The sequence below is a fragment of the Octopus sinensis genome, unplaced genomic scaffold (assembly GCF_006345805.1).
Source record: "Octopus sinensis unplaced genomic scaffold, ASM634580v1 Contig11351, whole genome shotgun sequence".
NCBI classification, from domain to species: Eukaryota; Metazoa; Mollusca; class Cephalopoda; order Octopoda; family Octopodidae; genus Octopus; species Octopus sinensis.
Genome location: NW_021832349.1, coordinates 5001 through 25000, shown reverse-complemented (window position 1 = coordinate 25000; position 20000 = coordinate 5001). Strand labels below are relative to the sequence as shown.

The following is a 20000-nucleotide window of genomic DNA, read 5'->3' as shown; positions in this document are numbered from 1 at the left end:
TTCATTATACTCATTGCCATCATCACCAGCATCAACGCCATTATAATCATCATCATCATCATCATCACCCACCACAATCACCACTACCACCACCGCCGCCGCCGCTATCATCGCCATCTTCCTCATTTAACACCCACTGTTCCATACAGAATTTCTACAGCTGGACGCCTTTTCCTGTTGCCAACCTTCATCTCTTTCCAAGACAGGTAATATTTTACGGTAGCCAAACATGAGCTTCCAGAATATTGGAAATGAACGACACCGCTTGTATAACAGAGACACTCATTTAGAACCCCTTTGTGATATCAAACACACACTCACACATACATGCACGTGTGTTTTATCGTTTATTTCTTACTTGCTTCAGTCATTGGAGTCTGGCCATGAAAGATTTAGTTGAATAAATTGAAGGACGTCCAGCCGTAGAAACCAGGCCGAAACAGACGGGGGCCTAGTGCAGCTCTCCAGCTTTCCAACTCTGGCCAAACTGTTCAACCCATGTCTGACTGGCCCTCGTGCCGGTGGCATGTAAAAGCACCCAGTACACTCTCGGAGTGGTTGGCGTTAGGAAGGGCATCCAGCTGTAGAAACTCTGCCAGATCAAGATTGGAGCCTGGTGCAGCCATCTGGTTCGCCAGTCCTCAGTGAAATCGTCCAACCCATTCTTGCATGGAAAGCGGATGTTAAATGCTGCTGCTGCTGATATATATATATATACATACATCTCCCTCAAATATATATGAATGCCTATCTATCTGTCTGCTACATACATACATACATACATACATACATACATACATACATACATACAAACATACATACATACAACATAACATACATACTACATACATACATAAATTACATATATACATACATACATACAACATACATACATACATACATACATACATATATACAATACATACATACATACTACATACATATATACATACAATACATACATACATACATATATACATACATACATACATACATACATACATACATACATACATACATACACACATACCACACACATACATACATACATCAACATGCACACATACACACATACATACATACATACATACATGCATACATACATACATACATACATACATACATACATACATACATACACACACATATACATACATACATACATACATGCATACATACATACATACATACATACATACATACATACACATACATACATACATACATACATACATGCACACATGCATACATACATACATACATACATACATACATACATACATACATACATACATACATACATACATACATACATACATACATGCACACATGCATACATACATACATACATACATGCATACAACATACATACATACATACATCATACATACATACAATACATACCATACATACACACATACATACATACATACATTGCATACATACATACATACATACATACATACATGCATACATACATACATACATACATACATGCACACATGCATACATACATACATACATACATACATACATACATACATACATACATACATACATACATACATGCACACATGCATACATACATACATACATACATGTGTGTGTGTGTGTGTGTCTTTGTGGTTGGAGGTCAATTCATTCAACTAGAAACTCTTCCCGTGGTGCTGTAGCATGACCGCCCTCCAGTGACTGACACAAATAAAAGACGAAAGAAAAGGCCATTGATAAAAGTTGGAAATAAAACGACGATCCTTGAGAAGCCATTTTGAGAAACTGGGTTTAGCATTAAGGGCCGCATGCTCTGCTTCTGTTGGTTTTGTTTTGTGGTTTGCTGATTAAAATTGATAAAGGAAAGGTGCGAAAAGGTGAGAAGATTAACAACTTACCTTCATAAGTTTTATTATACCATAAGCATGAAATGCAAAAAGACCCGCACTTGTCTTGCCTTCCGTTTCATAATCCTTATCAACCTAAGGGAGATAAATAAAGGAAGCAAAGTAACAACACTACCACCAGCAACAACAACAGCAGCAACAACAACAACAACAACAGCAGCAGCAACAACAACAACAACAACAACACAACAACAACAACAACAACAACAACAATAATAATGGAAGTGTTATCACGTACATTGTTTTGTCTTGGTATAAAAGATGGGCCACAGCAAATATTCTGCTCAATACCACAGATTTGCTTGTCAGTTGTTTGACCTTAGACCAGTTGAGCATGTCCCTTAGTGGCTGACGATATGTGCATCTCTGATCATGAGCAGAAGTAGTGGAGGAGCATCATAGCCGTGTGTTGAGAGGGATTCTTTGGGGTTTGAATGATTCACCTTTGTAAACATGGGTGTTTCGTTCAACATCCTTAAACAAACCTTGTTCAGGGAACTTTTGAATGGGAAGGGCTACTCAATCTGAATAGAATTTTAACTGGGCCCCATCTGCAAGGTCAAGTGCTGTTTCTCTCGATATGAGATCACTATGTCGTGCACATGTTGTTGTGATGGATGTGCCTGGTGTACTCTTATCAGACGTGTAGTCACGATGGGTATATTGGGCTTTGTATATTTGTACCAAGGTGTCATTCTGATGTCATGTGCTGCTCTCTCACTCAATAATGATAATAATAACGATGATGATGATGATGATGATAATAATAATAATAATAATAATAATATAATAATAATAATAATAATAATAATAATAATAATTCTAATACTACTACTAATAATAATAATGGGAAAACAGACCGAGAGCACTATAGTGGTAGCACAGGAGCACTAAAAAAGAGACGTCAAGTGTTTTGGCCGGTGAGCTGTATATTATTTAGAAAAAGTAGGCGGCTGCCTATGGAACAGAAAGGGTGCCGAAAAGGGAACTGGGGAACGAAGGATCAGCTCGTAATCGATAACCTAATCATCAGAAACTGTTAGAGAAAACACACAAACCTGAGCATGGCATGGGTTAACTATCGTAAAACATGCGATATGATACCACGTTCCTGGATGTATGGAGTAACGGAAAACATGAGAAGCCATTAGAATCAATATATGGGGCCCCTGTTAGCATCTAAGGAGCCCATCTTCTCAAGTATGAGAACGTTTTATTCAGTCCTAGAAAAACGCATTAATTATTTCAGCCTGGTTGTGTTTGTAGATAGTTGAAAAGAATGCTTTAAAAAAAATTAAATGAGTGCATTGTAGTTGCGGGTGGGTCCTCTTGGAGTTACGGGTGGGGCCCCTTAGTCTCCTGGTAACCAATAGTTTTAGACCCGGTCCGCCACTGACTATAACATTAACAAAATCTCAGCAAAATTCTAATAATTATATATCCCAAAATATGCAAACAATTGGATGTGACAGCACTTTTGATAATCTAATAACAATGGTAATATAGAAACAGTAAATTTACCAAATTCTATTATAAGTGATTCCACAACAAATTCAAACATAACACCATCACCATAACAAATAATCATAACAGTATTAAATCTTATCCTACGGAACAGAAACTAAATATTGCACATGTAAAAATCAAAAAAATCATGTCCTTTAGAAGGCAAATGTAGAAGGTTCAATGTTATATATAAGTGTACTGTTACAAAAAACTGCTAACTCGCACAGTAAAATATATATATATAGGGAGCTCTATTAACTTAAAACAAGGATTTTTAACACATGTACATTCATTTAAACCGAATATAACGAATAACACTACTTCATTGGCTACATATATACATAAACTGACAAAAAAAAAAAACGTTAACTATAAATTATCCTGGTCAATTATTGACTCAGCTACACCATGTACACAAATATCTTCTATCTGCCGTCTTTGTACAAAACAATCGCTATACATATTATTATATAAAGAAAATAATTGAATCACTTGCCAATCGGAAGCATTATCCACATGTAGACATAGGTTTTATACAACTTTTAAACACTATAAGAGATCATCAAGATAAGATTCAGATAAAAAATAGTAGGATTGTTGCAAGTAAGAAAATAGAAACTTAAAATTGAATTATTTTAGACTATACAGATGTTCACGTAATATAAATTATTCATTGGATGAATGCCAGAAAGGTTTTCCTGAAATTTGAACCCGTACACCTCTAATGTACAACAAACTGATTTTAAATATAATAATCTAAATATATTATGGAGATGTACATGCATAGCAAGTGACCCGATCTGAGATCGTGTGCTTGAACGAAAACAATTGCAGCATGGAGGGTGTTAATAAGCCATTTAAAAACACACAAAAACCGTTAGATTCACTTCAACAGTTAAATTTAATTTGTCAAAATTTCAATGTAACACATTAATTCATTCTATATTGGGTCAGTAAACGGCTATTTTACATTTGCATAAAATGTAATAATAATATCTTCCAGTTTTGTATATTCAACTATAAAAGCAAAAATTTAATCACTTTTATTTTTTGCACTTATGAAGAGAAAAGAAATTATCTATACACAGCCATTATGAATTTCTACAAACGATTTTACCATGGATTTATATTATTTTTTCAAAATTTCTAGCCCAAGTTTGTACCAATACATATCTATACCAGTAACTTTTTAAACAGCATCTTTACCATACAATTTTAAATAGCAGCTCTTTCATTCGACTGACTACACGGAAATACATCCTTTTTTCTGTGATTTTTTAATGTAATTTTTCCTGCTTTTACGTTATAATATATGATCGGCCTAAATACGTTTAAGGTTTTAGACATTTCTCATACCAAGAGCACTTATCAGAAATCCAGTTCACTTTATTCTCATTGAATATATTTGATAAACTATATATATATATATAGCCCTGAAACGTACGTAGTTTTTTCACTTATTATATTATATATTGATAATTCATTTTTATACTTTTTGAGATCTGGTTATAAGTTTTATGTTTTATAAAAATATATTTTATTTGTTTTTTATGTTTTGGTTTATGTCTATCACTGTTTGAGTTGCATAATAGTGGTTTTATCTCTAGTTTATATATCACTAGCAGTATCGCCCGGCGTTGCTCGGGTTTGTAAGGGAAATAACTATATAAGCATTTTTAGAGATGTAAAGTATAATACCATCTCAATATGGCTAACCACAAAGGGAGGGGGGTGTTACTGTAGCCTTTTACGTTCTGCGATTTAATAATAAATTTTTAGAGAGTTACTTCCCTTATATATGCCAAAAATGCATTAAAAATGGGAAAAATTGATGGTGATTTTTTTTTAAATCGTAGACTTGCGCTAATACCCAGAAGGGCTCGATATGAATCACGACTATAAGATACCCGGTTTTGGTTAAACTGCACCGCAATATGTGGGAGTAGTTAGGAATCTAAATCGTAGGAGCCAGACACACAACCTCACTTTTATATATATAGATATATATATATCAAATAAAATAAGATAACAAGGTCAACGCAATCTGATGTTCCTAGGACATTTATAAATAGAAAGGTGGTCTTACAGCTGGGTGCTTTCTACATGCCAATGTTGCATTTTATATGTGGATATGTATATATATATATATATATATGGACACTGTTATATTAGAAATACACACACACACACATAAACTATAGAAAGACACATAAAAATATACTTACAATGCCACAGGAAAACATTGACTGCATGGTGGACATTCTTGTCATCATCTGGAATGTTTCTGTAGGGTTGGTGTCATCGGCATTAACCAAAAAGCATTCAGATACTCCTCCGGTCATATCCACCAGGCCACGGGTGACGAAACCACCAATCAACGTCTCATAGGTGCGGCAAGCCTTCACCAACAAAGATATACATATAAACAAGCATATATATATATATATATATATATATATATATATATATATATATATTATAACAATGATAAATATCAAGTGAGTTATCTACAGTAGCGGTAACACATCGTGACGTATATTTGCCATTTCAATATGGCTAACCCCTAAGGGTGGATGCTACTGTTGTTTTTAGCCCCAGGAGGACACACTCCTCCAGCTGGCCATAGACACACTATCTGTGTCCTGTCAGTATTTGCAAAGGGAAGTCATCCTTCCCGTCTTCAACTTATGATACACACGGACTCGAGTTTCGAGGTATTGACCTCTCGTCAGCGTGTGACAATCACAGTTGTCGGCGAGAATTAGATTTCCTTCACAAATACTTATACTTTTTCCAGCGTCCACTGTCGCTGATATTGAAAAAGTGAAATCAAACAATGATAAATATCAAAGTGAGTTATATACAGTAGCGGTAACACATCGTGACGTATATTTGCCATTTCAATATGGCTAACCCCTAAGGGTGGATGCTACTGTAGTTTTTAGCCCCAGGAGGACACACTCCTCCAGCTGGCCATAGACACACATATATATATAAGAAGAGTGTATGATTGTGAATAAATCACAATTATAACAGAGAGGGTTATAAAAACCTTTACATGACTAGAAATAGAAGTCAAAACCGCTATAAACCCACTATAAACCACTTGTATTATATCTCCTCAACCACAAAAGTTGTCGCCGAGCAACATGACATAAAAATTCAAAATTTAGACAAAAATAAATTGTTTGTCCTTTGTTGGAATTTATTTATTTTTCAATCATATCCAGTTTTTCGCCGAGGTTCGCTTAACTTTCCTCTTCCCATAAATACCGTGCATGATGTTTGAATTCAGAATTTGTGTGTGGATAGACTTTGACTTTATTCTTGCCGGTCGGCTCACATGTTAAGCTCCAAGGCACGTCTTTTGTGTTAATTTCTAAGTACAGGAATGTTCTCCTGACGAGGAGAATGGATCAACTTTTGGTTTCGAAATTCGAAATTGTAATAGAGGTCTAACCATTTATTTTTTATTTAATTTTGAATTTTTGTGTCATGTCACTCGCAGACAGCATTTTGGGTTGAGGGGATATATATATATACATATATATATATAATATATATATATATATAATATATATTATATATATATATATATATATATATATATATTATATATATATATATATATATATATATATATATATATTATATATATATAAATTTATATGTTCAATGAGAAAGAATTATTTTCGAAATTTTTTCTCTTATGAGGTTTTTCACGCTATCTACCCGATAATTTCTTGTTAAGTTTTCCTTATTAAGAAGTTGTCCTTAATTGCTAAATTTTTATTCCGAAAAAACTTTTCCTTTCCCGAAATGCAATTCGTAAAAGTCTGACATTTACCGGATGGAATATATGTAAACTAACCCATGTGCGTCGTTGATGTTGATCAGTTGGCTGCCCGGCTTTGACGATGTAGGGTTGTTTATTTATGATACGTCCAGACTTGCTGATGAATACAGAGGTATGAAATCACAGGTGATACAAGTCCATATTTTAAATGTCTTACTTTGAAAAATTGCATTCGGTGGGATTAGTAAAATTTTTGGTAGAAATGACTAATTTTGTCCCTCTTAGCGTGTGGCATGTATGTATAATAATGCCCTCTATATATAAATTATATATATATATATATATATATATATATATATATATAATATATATATATAATATATATACATGCGCCCGTACATACGTACATAGATACATATATAAGAACAATAAAGGTATAAAAAGAAAGAAAGAGTGAGAGAGGTGTCTTACTTGGCGTAGGCCTTCTCCAAGAGACACACCCAAAATTCGTCGGGTTCTGAATTATTGTGAGCATAAAGTATTTTATGAGTGATTTTGTCAACTGGAAGCCGGTCATCGACGACCACTTCTTTCCATTCTCCATACCACCAAAAATTGAAACGGAAAATTCCTGCAATTGACCAGAATGGATAACGGCACAAAATTGGCAAGAAGCATCGAAAGGGAATCTGAGAATTTATCGAGAGATTTGTATTATGTCATGGCATATCTAGGGCTACGTTCTTTAATGTGACTCTACCTCTTGTCTTTAAACGTTTGGCCAATGTCGATCCAGCAAACACGATCGGTTCTTGTTCTGACAATGTGGAGTGTTTGGACACACACACACACACACACACAAACACACACACACACACACTCTCTCTCTCTCCCTCTCTCTTTCACACACACACACATACGCTCAAGCATGGCTGTGTGGTAAGAAGCTTGCTTCCCAACCACATGGTTTCAGGTTCAGTCCCACTGCGTGGTACTTTGGGCAAGTGTCTTCTTCTATAGTCTTGCGCCGACCAAAGCCTTGTGAGTAGTTTTGGCAGACGGAAACTGAAAGAAGCCCGTTATACAGAGCGACTGAAAAGTAAGTAAGCATTAAAAATTGGTACTCTTTTACTCTTTTACTTGTTTCAGCCATGCTGGAGCACCGCCTTTAGTCGAGCAAAAAGACCCCGGGACTTATTCTATCGGTCTCTATTGCCGAACCGCTAAGTGACGGAGAGGTAAACACACCAGCATCGGTTGTCAAGTAATGCTAGGGGGACAAACACACACACACACACACACACACACAAACACATATACACACATATATATATATACATATATACGACAGGCTTCTTTCAGTTTCCGTCTACCAAATCCACTCACAAGGCATTGGTCGGCCCGAGGCTATAGCAGAAGACACTTGCCCAAGATGCCACGCAGTGGGACTGAACCCAGAATCATATGGTTGGTTATCAAGCTACTTACCACACAGCCACTGCTGCGCCCATAAAATCCTTTTACAAATTTATTGAAACCAATATATGTTGTTTATTACATGGGAAAATGAAATATATGTTTTATGTGTGTGTGTATGTATATATGTGTGTGTATGAATGTGTGTATGTATATATGGAGGCGCAATGGCCCAGTGGTTAGGGCAGCGGACTCGCGGTCGTAGGATCGCGGTTTCGATTCCCAGACCAGGCGTTGTGAGTGTTTATTGAGCGAAAACACCTAAAAGCTCCACAAGGCTCCAGTAGGGGGTGGTGGTGATCCCTGCAGTACTCTTTCGCCACAACTTTCGCTCATTCTTTCTTCTGTTGGCCTGCTCGCTTAGCTAGCGGGGTGGCGTCATTTGAAGGCTAAAACAATGCGAAGCGCATTGTGACCAGCGATGTGTAGCTACATCTGATAGCCTGGTCGGTCACGTGATCACGTGATATATATATATATATGTACATGAAATTTACAGAAAAACAAAGGATGAAGATAGGTTTATAAATAACAAACAGGTGTATTAGTTTAACGCCTGGGAAAATAAAGGAAAGTCTTTTACATTTCGAGCCTACGCTCTTCAACGAAAAGGAACACGTGGAGAGAGAATAGAAAAAAAAACAACTTTTGGCGCTAGCGGTCAATCATATATATATGCATGTATATATACATGTAGAGGTAGGTGCGTACATATATGTATGTATATATGCATATGTTTTATTTATTAATTTATTATATGACGGAACGCACGCATCCATTTCTAAGTAAGATTGTCCTATATATATATATATATATATATATATATATATATATATATTATATATATATATATATATATATATATATATATATATATGTATGTATATATGCCTCTGTGTGTTTGTGCCACATTCTCTTGACATCATGTGACTTTTGTAAGCAATCTTGATTCTCATAAAAGCCAATCCTTCATTTGCAGTCTTCCTCAAACATATGTCTGGCCCCAGTGCAAATGTCCCCTTAAAAAGCAACAGGTGAGGATTGGTGACAGGAAGGGCGTCCTGCTGTTGGAAATCTGGCTCACAAATTCTGCCAGTCAGAGGCAAGCATGGAAAACAGAACCTTAAAACGATGATGATTAAAAGGAGGCAGATGAGGAAGATGAGGAAGAACAGACTACTTAAAAAACAGAAAAGAAACTGACCTTAGATGACCTCTGATGACCTCATTTACCTTTCATGCCACTATACTCACCTGCATAGTCTTCAGTGAACGACTGGTTGCTAGGGACAATTTTCTCAAACACCTTCCTGTTGTTGGCAACTAAGACGTTTACAGCGGAGATAAACCAACAGTCACCTGTGTGTGGAAAGTAGTGGAAAGAGGAGAGAAGGTTTAATGGTGGTAGTGGTGTGTGTATGAGTGGTAGTGGTAGTGATGATGTACTATAGATAGACATATGTATATAGTAATAATTTGAACTCAGAACAGAGCGACGGGCGAAATCCCGCTAAGCGTTTCGTTCGGTGTCCTAATGGTTCTACCAGCCTGCTGTCTTAATATAATAATAGCAACAACAACAACAATAATGAGAAAAAAGAAACAAACAATTCCTCTCATCGTAGGCGCATTAGATATGATAAAAAAATATTCAAACAAACGCATAACGAAAACACCAGGCATTGGAAAATAGAGACAATAGCACTACCAGTCACCGCACGCATTCTACGTAAAACACTTTCCATACAGTAAAAATAAGAGCATCACAACAAACCACAGCACATACCCAAGGCACACAGAGCTGCGCTCGGTAGTGAAGTGAAAGCAAAGGATGAAAATAAGATTACTGAATAATAATAATTATCACACAACGTTTCGGCTGATGTACTCTCCAGCCTCTATGAGGTGTCCTGGGGGAATTTCGAACCTGGGTTCTCATTCCTAAGGGATTTTTCCAATACTGTTATTATCATTAAGGTCACTGCCTAGAATCGAACTCAGAATCTTGGGCTTATAAATCTACTATTTTCCCTAATACTGGTTCCCCTATGCTGCTCATATCTGCACTCGGTCTGCTTAGGAGGTTGTTGTATTCTAGCATATGTGCTGCCTCTTTTAGTTTTCGTATTTTCCAGTGGTCTTCTCTGAATATTATTTTAACTTCATCCCACAGCGGGGGGGGGGGGGTCTCCTTTTTTCTATACATGATTTTACATCTCCCCGTGTCACAGCTTTGCGATGTTCCTCTACCTGTATTTTGAGGGGGCAGCATGTTCTGCCTTTGTATAACCTATCACAGCTGCATGGGATGGAGTACACGCAGTCTTCGGTCATATTCTCTTCTGTTGGTGGTTTTACCCACTTGCAAACAAATGTGGTAACATATAACAATATTGACCAAGGTTACCGTGGTCTTTTTCGTAGGCTTTTCTTCCCACGGATAAACCTTACTTGCCTTCCCCTTTACACCATATATCATAACACTGTGATACACGATCCCTATTGATCGTTTTTTTCCTCTTCCCCCTTTTTTCCCCTTTTTTCTTTTTTCATTTCTCTTTTCTTTTGTTCCTTTTCCTTTTCTTCTTTTTTTATTTTTATTATTTATTTTATTTATTTTTTTGTTCTTTTCTTCCCTTTTACGATCCCTCTTGATCGAAAACCTACGCCACCCCTTTTTTTTGTTTCTTTTGTTTTTTTCTTTTTTTCATCCCCCAAAAGAAAAGCTTTACCTTGTAACTTGTCCCCTCTGTGTGCAGCCCTGTGTGGCCAATAAAGAAACTTATCTATCTATCCATCTATCTATCTATCTATCTTAGAAATAGAGTAGAGGGTGAGTTAGTTAAGAAGTTAGAAGAGGCAATAAGAAGCGGCATCACACCCGACGTTTTGGCAGCAAGGTTGGCCCTTGACCAACACTTCAACGCCAAACACGACGGGTGTGCTGTCAGGGCTAGGATGCGGGCTCTAAGGATGGAAGGTGTTGGAGCCGCGAGGGAGGCTCGGGTGGCGGAAGCGCAGCAGGGCAACAAAGCCACCATTCGGTCTCTGGTAGATGAACAAGGGCGCGAATTGCTCGAGCCCAGCAAGATGTGCGAGACATTTCAGCGGCACTTTGCCCGACTGTACGGGACGAGTGGTGAGCGTGAACGCAGGGTGGACTTCAGTGCGTACCTGCACAACCTACCACGACTCTCGGCAAGAGAGACAGAGTGCTGCGAAGGTGCCATCACGGCGGCGGATGTGCGGGACGCGATGGCAGAATGCTCGAGAGACAAATCGCCGGGTTTGGATGGTCTGCCCTACGAGTTTTACAATTGTATGCCAGACTTGTTTGGAGACGTCTTGGCAGCGGTATACTGCAACTGGCAGCAAAACGGGAGAATACACGGTTTTGTGAGTCGAGGAGCCGTAACGCTGCTGAAGAAAGATCCAAACAAGGGGAACATTATAGATAACTTTAGACCAATCACGCTGCTCAATGCAGACCTGAAAATTTTGACAAAGGTGTTAGCCAAGAGGTTGGCGCTTGTCATCGAGAAACTGGTCGACAACGCACAAACGTGCGCCGTGCCGGGCCGGAGCATCCATGACAACCTCCATCTGATGCGCTACATCATAGACAGGGTAGTTAACGAACCTGGCATGGGTGGGGCCCTGATCAACTTGGATCAATCGAAAGCCTTCGATAGGGTAGACCATCGATACTTGGAGGCAGTCCAGAGAGCGGCTGGTTTCGGTCCCGTCTTCCGCGGCTGGATAGCTGCCTTGTACAGAGGCATCCGTTCGGTAATTCGCGTAAATGGACATCTATCGAGACCTTTCGACATTGCACGTTCGGTCCGTCAGGATGCCCCCTCTCGGCGCTTCTATACGTATTGACGCTTGAGCCACTACTGCGGAAGCTGGCGACTCTAAGGGGCATCCCGCGAGAATTGGGATGCGGGACGAGCGTGTCTGCATACGCGTTCGACGTCACCGTCATAGTGTCAAGCCACGAGCACATCGAGCGGGTCGGCGAGACACTGAAAGACTACGACGCGGTGACAGGAGCAAAAATCAACCGGGAAAAGTCAGTGGGCTTGCGGCTCGGAACCTGGAGAAGCAAGCCCATGCCGTCCACCAGTACCTCCGTCGTGGGACGCTGGACAGACGGCCCGGTTGATTTGCTCGGGGTCTGGTTCGGTCCGGACCTCCAAATGGGGAAGAACTCGAACGAGATAACGAGTAGGGTGGTCACTCTCGCCCGGCAATGGGCCGAGAGGAAACTGTCCCTAAAAGGTCGGGCGGAGGTGGCGAAAACGTACATCGCGTCCATCATCTACTACCGCCTGACCGTCGTGCCTTGTCCCGACCCTACCATCACCAAACTAGAACGCATTCTCTTCCACTTCTTGTGGAAAGGATGCGTCCCGATGGTCAGGGATCCATTTGCTGTCAACACCCGTTAAAAGGAGGGCTGGGCATGCCGTGGTTGATGATGCGCAGACACGCGCTGAGACTGTGGCATCTCCGGCTCTATGTAGACGATGGTGAACAGGTGTGGTTGCCGTTTGTGAGGCACGCGTTCCAGCAGCTCGTCTCCATGACCGAACTGCAGTCGTGGATCAAAAAGAGGCCGAGGAAGGGCGAATGGCACCGCGAGTGTCGCGTTGCTCTCAAGCAACTCTGCCGTCCCGGGTCGACCTTGAGTGACTTCAATACAACCAAAGCATTCTATAGGGGATTAGTGGAGGGGAGGTACGACGACGATCTCGGGGCAAACCTGGGCGTCGACGAGGAATACCTGACCCGCCTGTTTCAAACGACTTTCGGCCCGGGACCTATGGACAACTTCCAGAGATCCCTGGCCTGGCGGTGCTACCGAGAAGCGCTACCCGTTCGGGATAATCTCTATAGGCATGGCTCGAGAAACACGGGGCCGACCTGCCCGTGATGCGGGCAGAGCGACGAAAGCGCTCTGCACGCAATTGTGCAGTGTCCAGCAGTTTCCGACCTGTGGGCTTATGTCGAACAACTGCTGTCACGTGTGGGACGTGTCGGTTTATCAGCCGAGTCTATCGTTAATATCGTCACGCCTCCTTCCTTCAAACGGGAAGGAAGAGCTATTTTTATCATACTTGTGGCTATGGCGAAAGAATGTATCTGGTGGACGCGCCTGAAAGGATTAGAGACAAACACTTTCCTCTCTGGTCAATCTCACATCAACTTCTTCAAGTATCACTTGAAGAGGAAAGTGAGAGTAGAGAGGCAAGTTTTGTCTAGTGAATGTTTTAAAAAAAGATGGGTGAATGTAGCAAGGATGGCACGTATGAATGACTATGATTCTATGAACCGTAAAAATTAATACAGAGAGTTGCTTATTTGCAAAAAAAAAAAGAAATATAACATGTGACTTCATTGACCGAGGTTACCGTGGTCTTTTCCGTAGGCTTTTCCTTCCACGGGTAAACCTCACCTGTCCTCCCCTTTACACTTCATATTGACATTTCTGTGATTACGATCCCTATTGATCAACTTTTTTTTCCTCTCCCCTTTTCTTTTTTTTCCCTCTCACCCCCTTTTTTTTTAATCCTCCCCTTTTTTGTCCTCTTTCTTTCCATTTACGATCCCTTTTGATCGAAAACCAACCCCTTTTTATTTACCCCCAAAAGAAAAGCTCTACCTTGTAATTTGTTCTGTCTGTGTGCAGCCCTGTGTGGCTAATAAAGAAACATATCTATCTATCTATCTATCTATCTATCTATCTATCTATCTATCTATCTATCTATCTATCTATCTATCTATCTACATATCTATCTATCTATCTATCTATCTATCTATCTATCTATCCATCCATCCATCCATCCATCCATCTATCTATCTATCTATCTATCTATCTATCTATCTATCTATCTATCTATCTATATACCTATCTATCTATCTATATACCTATCTATCTATCTATCTATCTATCCATCTATCTATCTATCTATCTATCTATCTATCTATCTATCTATCTATCTATCTATCTATCTATCTATCTATCTATCTATCTATCTACCTGTCTGTCTGTCTGTCTATCTATCTATGTTTGTTTATCTGTCTGTGTATGTGTCGTCTATCTGCGTGTCTGCCTGTCAATCAATCTTACCATCAACACATATCTCTGTCTCTTTATCCCTCCACCCGTTCATCCACCCGTCCGTCTCTTTGTCTATACGCCCACCTGTCCGTCGGTCCTTCCGTCCTCCCGTTCGTACACCAGCCTGTCCGTCTGTCAGTATTTCTATTCCTCTAATAATGTTCGCCTTACTTCCACTTACCCAGGGCTCCTTGGTTAAAATCACGGTAGGTGGCTTCTCGCATGAACACTGCTGTCTTCTTTAGTTCCTGTGGAAAAGAGCAACACATGTTTAATTAGTTGAACCATAATTAACTAATTAGTCGAACTATCATAGTTAATTATTAACAGTACTCTCTCTCTCTCTCTCTCTCTCTTCATATATATATATATATACACACACACACACACACACACACACACACATATATATATATATACGTACACACACACATATACGTACACACACGCACATATATATATAATATATATATATATATATACACACATATATATATACATACATACATACATACACACACACACACATATATATATATACATACATATATATGTACACATATACACACACACATATATATAGATAGATATAGATAAATTAATATATATATACACACACATAAATACGTACGTACATACATACATACATACATACTTATATCTCCATGATCATCAAGACCGACCAGTCTATCAGATGTTGCTACACATCGCTGGTCACAATGCGCTTCGCATTGCTTTAGCCTTCAAATGACGCCACCCCGCTGGCTAAGCGGGCAGGCTAACAGAAGAAAGAGTGAGAGAAAGTTGCAGCGGAAGAGTACAGCAGGGATCCCCACCAGCCCCTGCTGGAGTCACGTGGAGCTTTTAGGTGTTTTCGCTCAGTAAACACTCACAAATATATATATGTGGAGGCGCAATGGCCCAGTGGTTAGGGCAGCAGATTTGTGGTCGTAGGATCGCGGTTTCGATTCCAAGACCGGGCGTTTTCAGTGTTTATTCTGTGAAAACACCTAACGCTCCACGTTGCTCCAGTTGTGGATGGTGGTGAACCCTGCTATTCTCTTTCACCACAACTTTTTCTCACTCTTTCTATCTGTATTTCAAAGGGCCAGCCTTGTTACACCCTGTGTCATGTTGACTCTGCCCCGAGAACTACGTTAAGGGTACACGTGTCTGAGTATTTTCAGTGCTCATCCACTTGCACGTTAATTTCACGAGAAGGCTGTTCCATTGATCAGATCACCTGGAACCCGACGGAGTGCTACTGTTATATATGTGTAGTTTTAACCGTTACTGTCTACAAAAAAAAAAGATTTTTCGTTTCATGTTCGTCTCTGTTGCGTTGCATTCTTTCCTTCTGTGGCTGGCTGATTCAGAGCGGATCTCAGAATTGAACGGCCGAAATCTGCGATGAGGGATCAGTTTCTGACTGAAGAATGAAGGCTTTGAATGACCCGTTTGTCTTTTTGTTCGTCCCTTCGTGTATTTCACGTTATTTATTTATGTAAAGGTTTATTATATATTTCGCAGCGTACGTGCATAATAACTTCTTTATGTTTATCATATCAAAACCCCTGCACGATGTCTTTAAACTATTTTCTTTCCTTCGCCATTGCTTCGTTGCCAAATTGTTTTGGTGCCTTTTTCTCCCAGCCTCTCTGATTCCTTCTCTCCCTCTCTCTCTTGGTCACTGCTTCTTCTCTGATTCCTTCTCTCCCTCTCTCTCTCTCTCGGTCACTGCTTCTGTCCTCGCCTTCCACCCTCCTTGGTCCCCTCTCTCTCTTACCCCCTTCTCTCTCTTACCCTCTTGCGACTTGCTGCCTCAGCCATTCTGTTTCCATCGGCCACTTGTTCAACATGTGTCTTATCACCGAAAAGGTAATTATTTTTCCACGCTTGCTGATATTGTTTTTGTGTCTCTCTTTTTGTCTCAAAGCCGTAGGGCGCCTGTGTTATCCATGTTTTTAACCGTTACTGTCTCCAGAAAAAAAATTTTTCGTTTCATGTTCGTCTCTGTTGCGTTGCATTCTCTCCTTCTGTGGCTGGCTGAATCAGAGCGGATCTCAGAATTAAAGAGCCGAAATCTGCGATGAGGGATCAGTTTCTGACTGAAGAATGAAGGCTTTGAATGACCCGTTTGTCTTTTTGTTCGTCCCTTCGTGTATTTCACGTTATTTATTTATGTAAAGGTTTATTATATATATATACTAGCAGCATAGCCCGGCGTTGCCCGGGTATGTAAGAAACTTTGTCGATAAGCAATGCCCTTTACCTTTTTACCCTTTTTTGTACTCATTGAACCGTTATTTTGTAAAATGAAGCCTAAAAGGCATTAAGGCATTCAATGCACTATTCCCTTACATGCATGAAGAAAATCTGACAGTCAAAGTGCATTTTCTGGTTTTGTTTAGCACACCCAACCCAGTTCTGCGGGATCAGTGTTGCGACAGGAACGCATGGGTGGGGAGTTTGACCGGCAGAGGTGATAAGGTTGCACATGCTGGCCCTTTTGACACTGCCCCCATCCCGAACCCAAGTTGGGTTCGGACCACAACTAAGCCCTACCTAATCCTAACTTACGTCTAGCGAAAGGGGGCTCAGGAGCCTCTAGTAGGCAACGACTAATCCCGATCTCGTCCTTTCCCTCTAGGGAACGAAGGCGCATGTGTGCCTGAAATCCGCCAACTATTTAACAAAAGTCAGTTTTGTAGGGTTCGTATGGTCGGTCTCAAAGTGATATGGCTTTGTCGATTTCTCTCAATACTTGTTAACTGCATTGACAAAAGGTCGTTAGTTTGACATTTAATGCAAACTTCATGTCCAACATCGGTGTAGGGAAAATCTATGTGAACTTTCAAAAAATATCGCAGAAAAATCGGTTTGCTATGTGTGCCACATATGATGTAATTAACCGATTTTTTCCAGTAATAACGTATCCTATTGGAATCAAAAGGGCCATATAGCTCCTTGGAGCAGAAATGATGCTCGCTGTGAATTTCAAAAACAATTCCTGCCAATTTGTTAAAGATATTGTCGAAAATATGTCATCTTGAATTTGAACGCGATTTCCCAAAATGGCATAATTTTATCGATTTTTTCTGATGGTAAGGTATTGCATGGAAAACTAACCTCAGAATTAAGTTCCTTAGGGTAACATTAAGCTTCATCATGAGTTTGGTGAAAATCGATTGCAAGTTGCGAAAACTACAACGGAAAATGTGTTGCTTATAAGCTTAGATTCTCGACCCCATGTCGAATTTATCGATTTTTTTCAGAACTGGGGGAACTTTTCAAAATTTTCGCTGCGTTAGTTTTGAATTATGACATTGGGCTATGTGTGTGTCAAGTTTCATCAGAATCGGTTGAAAGCCGTGGTCAGGGTGAGGGTACAACCTGACAGACACACAGACAGACAAACTGCCTTTTATATATATAGAGATACACACACACATATATATAGTACTACCAGGATCAACATCCTCGTGGCAAACTTAGAGTAATGAGGAATGTATCCCACTATGCCAACCACAAGAACGACAACAACCCATCCAGCACCACATATTCCGAATACAATGTTCCGGATACACACAGTACGATAGAGTCAGAGTGTACAAAGGATGAAAGCAAGATTCGAACGTATTCTAAGAGATGACAAAAACGGTATATGACCCCTATACCGCAACAAGTTCTGGAATAGGTTAGAGAGGGACACCAACAAAAGAAATAAAAGCAATACTTGGTACGATAACAAGAAATTTCACAATATAATGTTTGTTGACGCCACACCTAAGAACGAATTAAGTAAGGCATTCAAGACAATCTTGCGCACAACTGGCCTTAAGATCAAATTATGTAATTATAGCGCCTTCATATATGTTTTAAATTTATTTTATGATATTGAGACCTGAATAGTGGCTATGTATCGTTGGATCAAAGAAATATTAATTTTCGATCATCGATTTTGATATTGTAGATTCATATACATAATCACGAAACGCACGTTGTCATTTTTAATGTGTATTTTTAATATATATTATTTAGCATAGAAATGTTTAGCACGATATTAATAATAATATACTTAAATTTATATGATATCTTTCAGTATTAATTGAATTACTTAATGGAGGTTATATATCTTAATTCTATATAATATATCGTGAAATTTGATTTAGTGTTACTAAACTGAGTTTGTTTTCCCCCTGTTGCCTTGGCATTTTATATTCCCTACTATTAATAATATGCATATATATATACGACAGGCCTATGTATATATATATATATATATATATATATAATATATATATATATATATATATATATATATAATACAAAATTAGAAAATGGAGAAACATACTTAAATCAATCAAATATCAACCATCAGATGATACCCAATCAATACTTTATTACACCATTACATAACAGTAAAGGCATTATACAAAATATATAGTAAATATAATTAGACAATGAAATAGACATATAAAATATAAAATATAACTTATAATTATATAATTATATATATATATATCACGGGATCACGTGACCGACCAGTCCATCAGATGTAGTTACACATCGCTGGTCACAATGCATTCGCATTGTTTTAACCTTCGAATGACGCCACCCCGCTGGCTAAACGAGCAGGCCAACAGAAGAAAGAGTGGGAGTAAGAGTGGTGAAAGGGTACAGCAGGGATCACCACCCCGCCCCTGCCGGAGCATCGTGGAGCTTTCAGGTGTTCTCGCTCAATCAACACACACAGCACCCGGTCTGGGAATCGAAACCGTTATCCTACGACCGCGAGTCCGCTGCCCTAACCACTGGGCAATATACATATATATATATATACATATATTATATATAATATATATATTATATATATATATATATATATATATATATATATATATATATATATATTATATATTATATATATATATAATAATATATATATATATATATATATATATATATATATATATATATATATATATATATATAATATATATATAATATATATATATATATATATATATATGGAGTGCTGGAGCAGGCACTTCCGGATTTAATTTAGGGAACAAAGATAATTATCGGTCCGGGGGAGTTCACACTAACCCAAACCCGTATTCTTCTAGAATCACCCACCCTAATGTGAGAGCCGGTTCCCGACCCATCACATAAATAGGAATAAGCTATATGGTTTGTA

At 38.9% G+C, this 20000-nt stretch overlaps 2 protein-coding genes across 2 annotated transcripts in view; both read right to left on the bottom strand.

The window, feature by feature from the left end:
* LOC115228911 (calpain-9) overlaps positions 1 to 20000 on the bottom strand; it is a gene marked incomplete at its 3' end in the record, with an annotated part of 31277 nt that overhangs the window by 7167 nt on the left and 4110 nt on the right. The window contains exons 2-6 of the mRNA XM_029799369.2: positions 14982 to 15048; positions 9931 to 10035; positions 7672 to 7831; positions 5630 to 5803; positions 1890 to 1973 (exon numbers count right to left, since the gene is read on the bottom strand). Coding sequence (XP_029655229.2) covers positions 1890 to 1973; positions 5630 to 5746 — 201 coding nt within the window. The remainder of the gene's footprint in view (positions 1 to 1889; positions 1974 to 5629; positions 5804 to 7671; positions 7832 to 9930; positions 10036 to 14981; positions 15049 to 20000) is intronic.
* Positions 7668 to 20000, bottom strand: part of LOC115228910 (calpain-2 catalytic subunit-like) — a gene marked incomplete at its 5' end in the record, with an annotated part of 15769 nt that continues 3436 nt past the window's right edge. The window contains 3 exons of the mRNA XM_029799368.1: positions 7668 to 7831; positions 9931 to 10035; positions 14982 to 15048. Coding sequence (XP_029655228.1) covers positions 7668 to 7831; positions 9931 to 10035; positions 14982 to 15048 — 336 coding nt within the window. The remainder of the gene's footprint in view (positions 7832 to 9930; positions 10036 to 14981; positions 15049 to 20000) is intronic.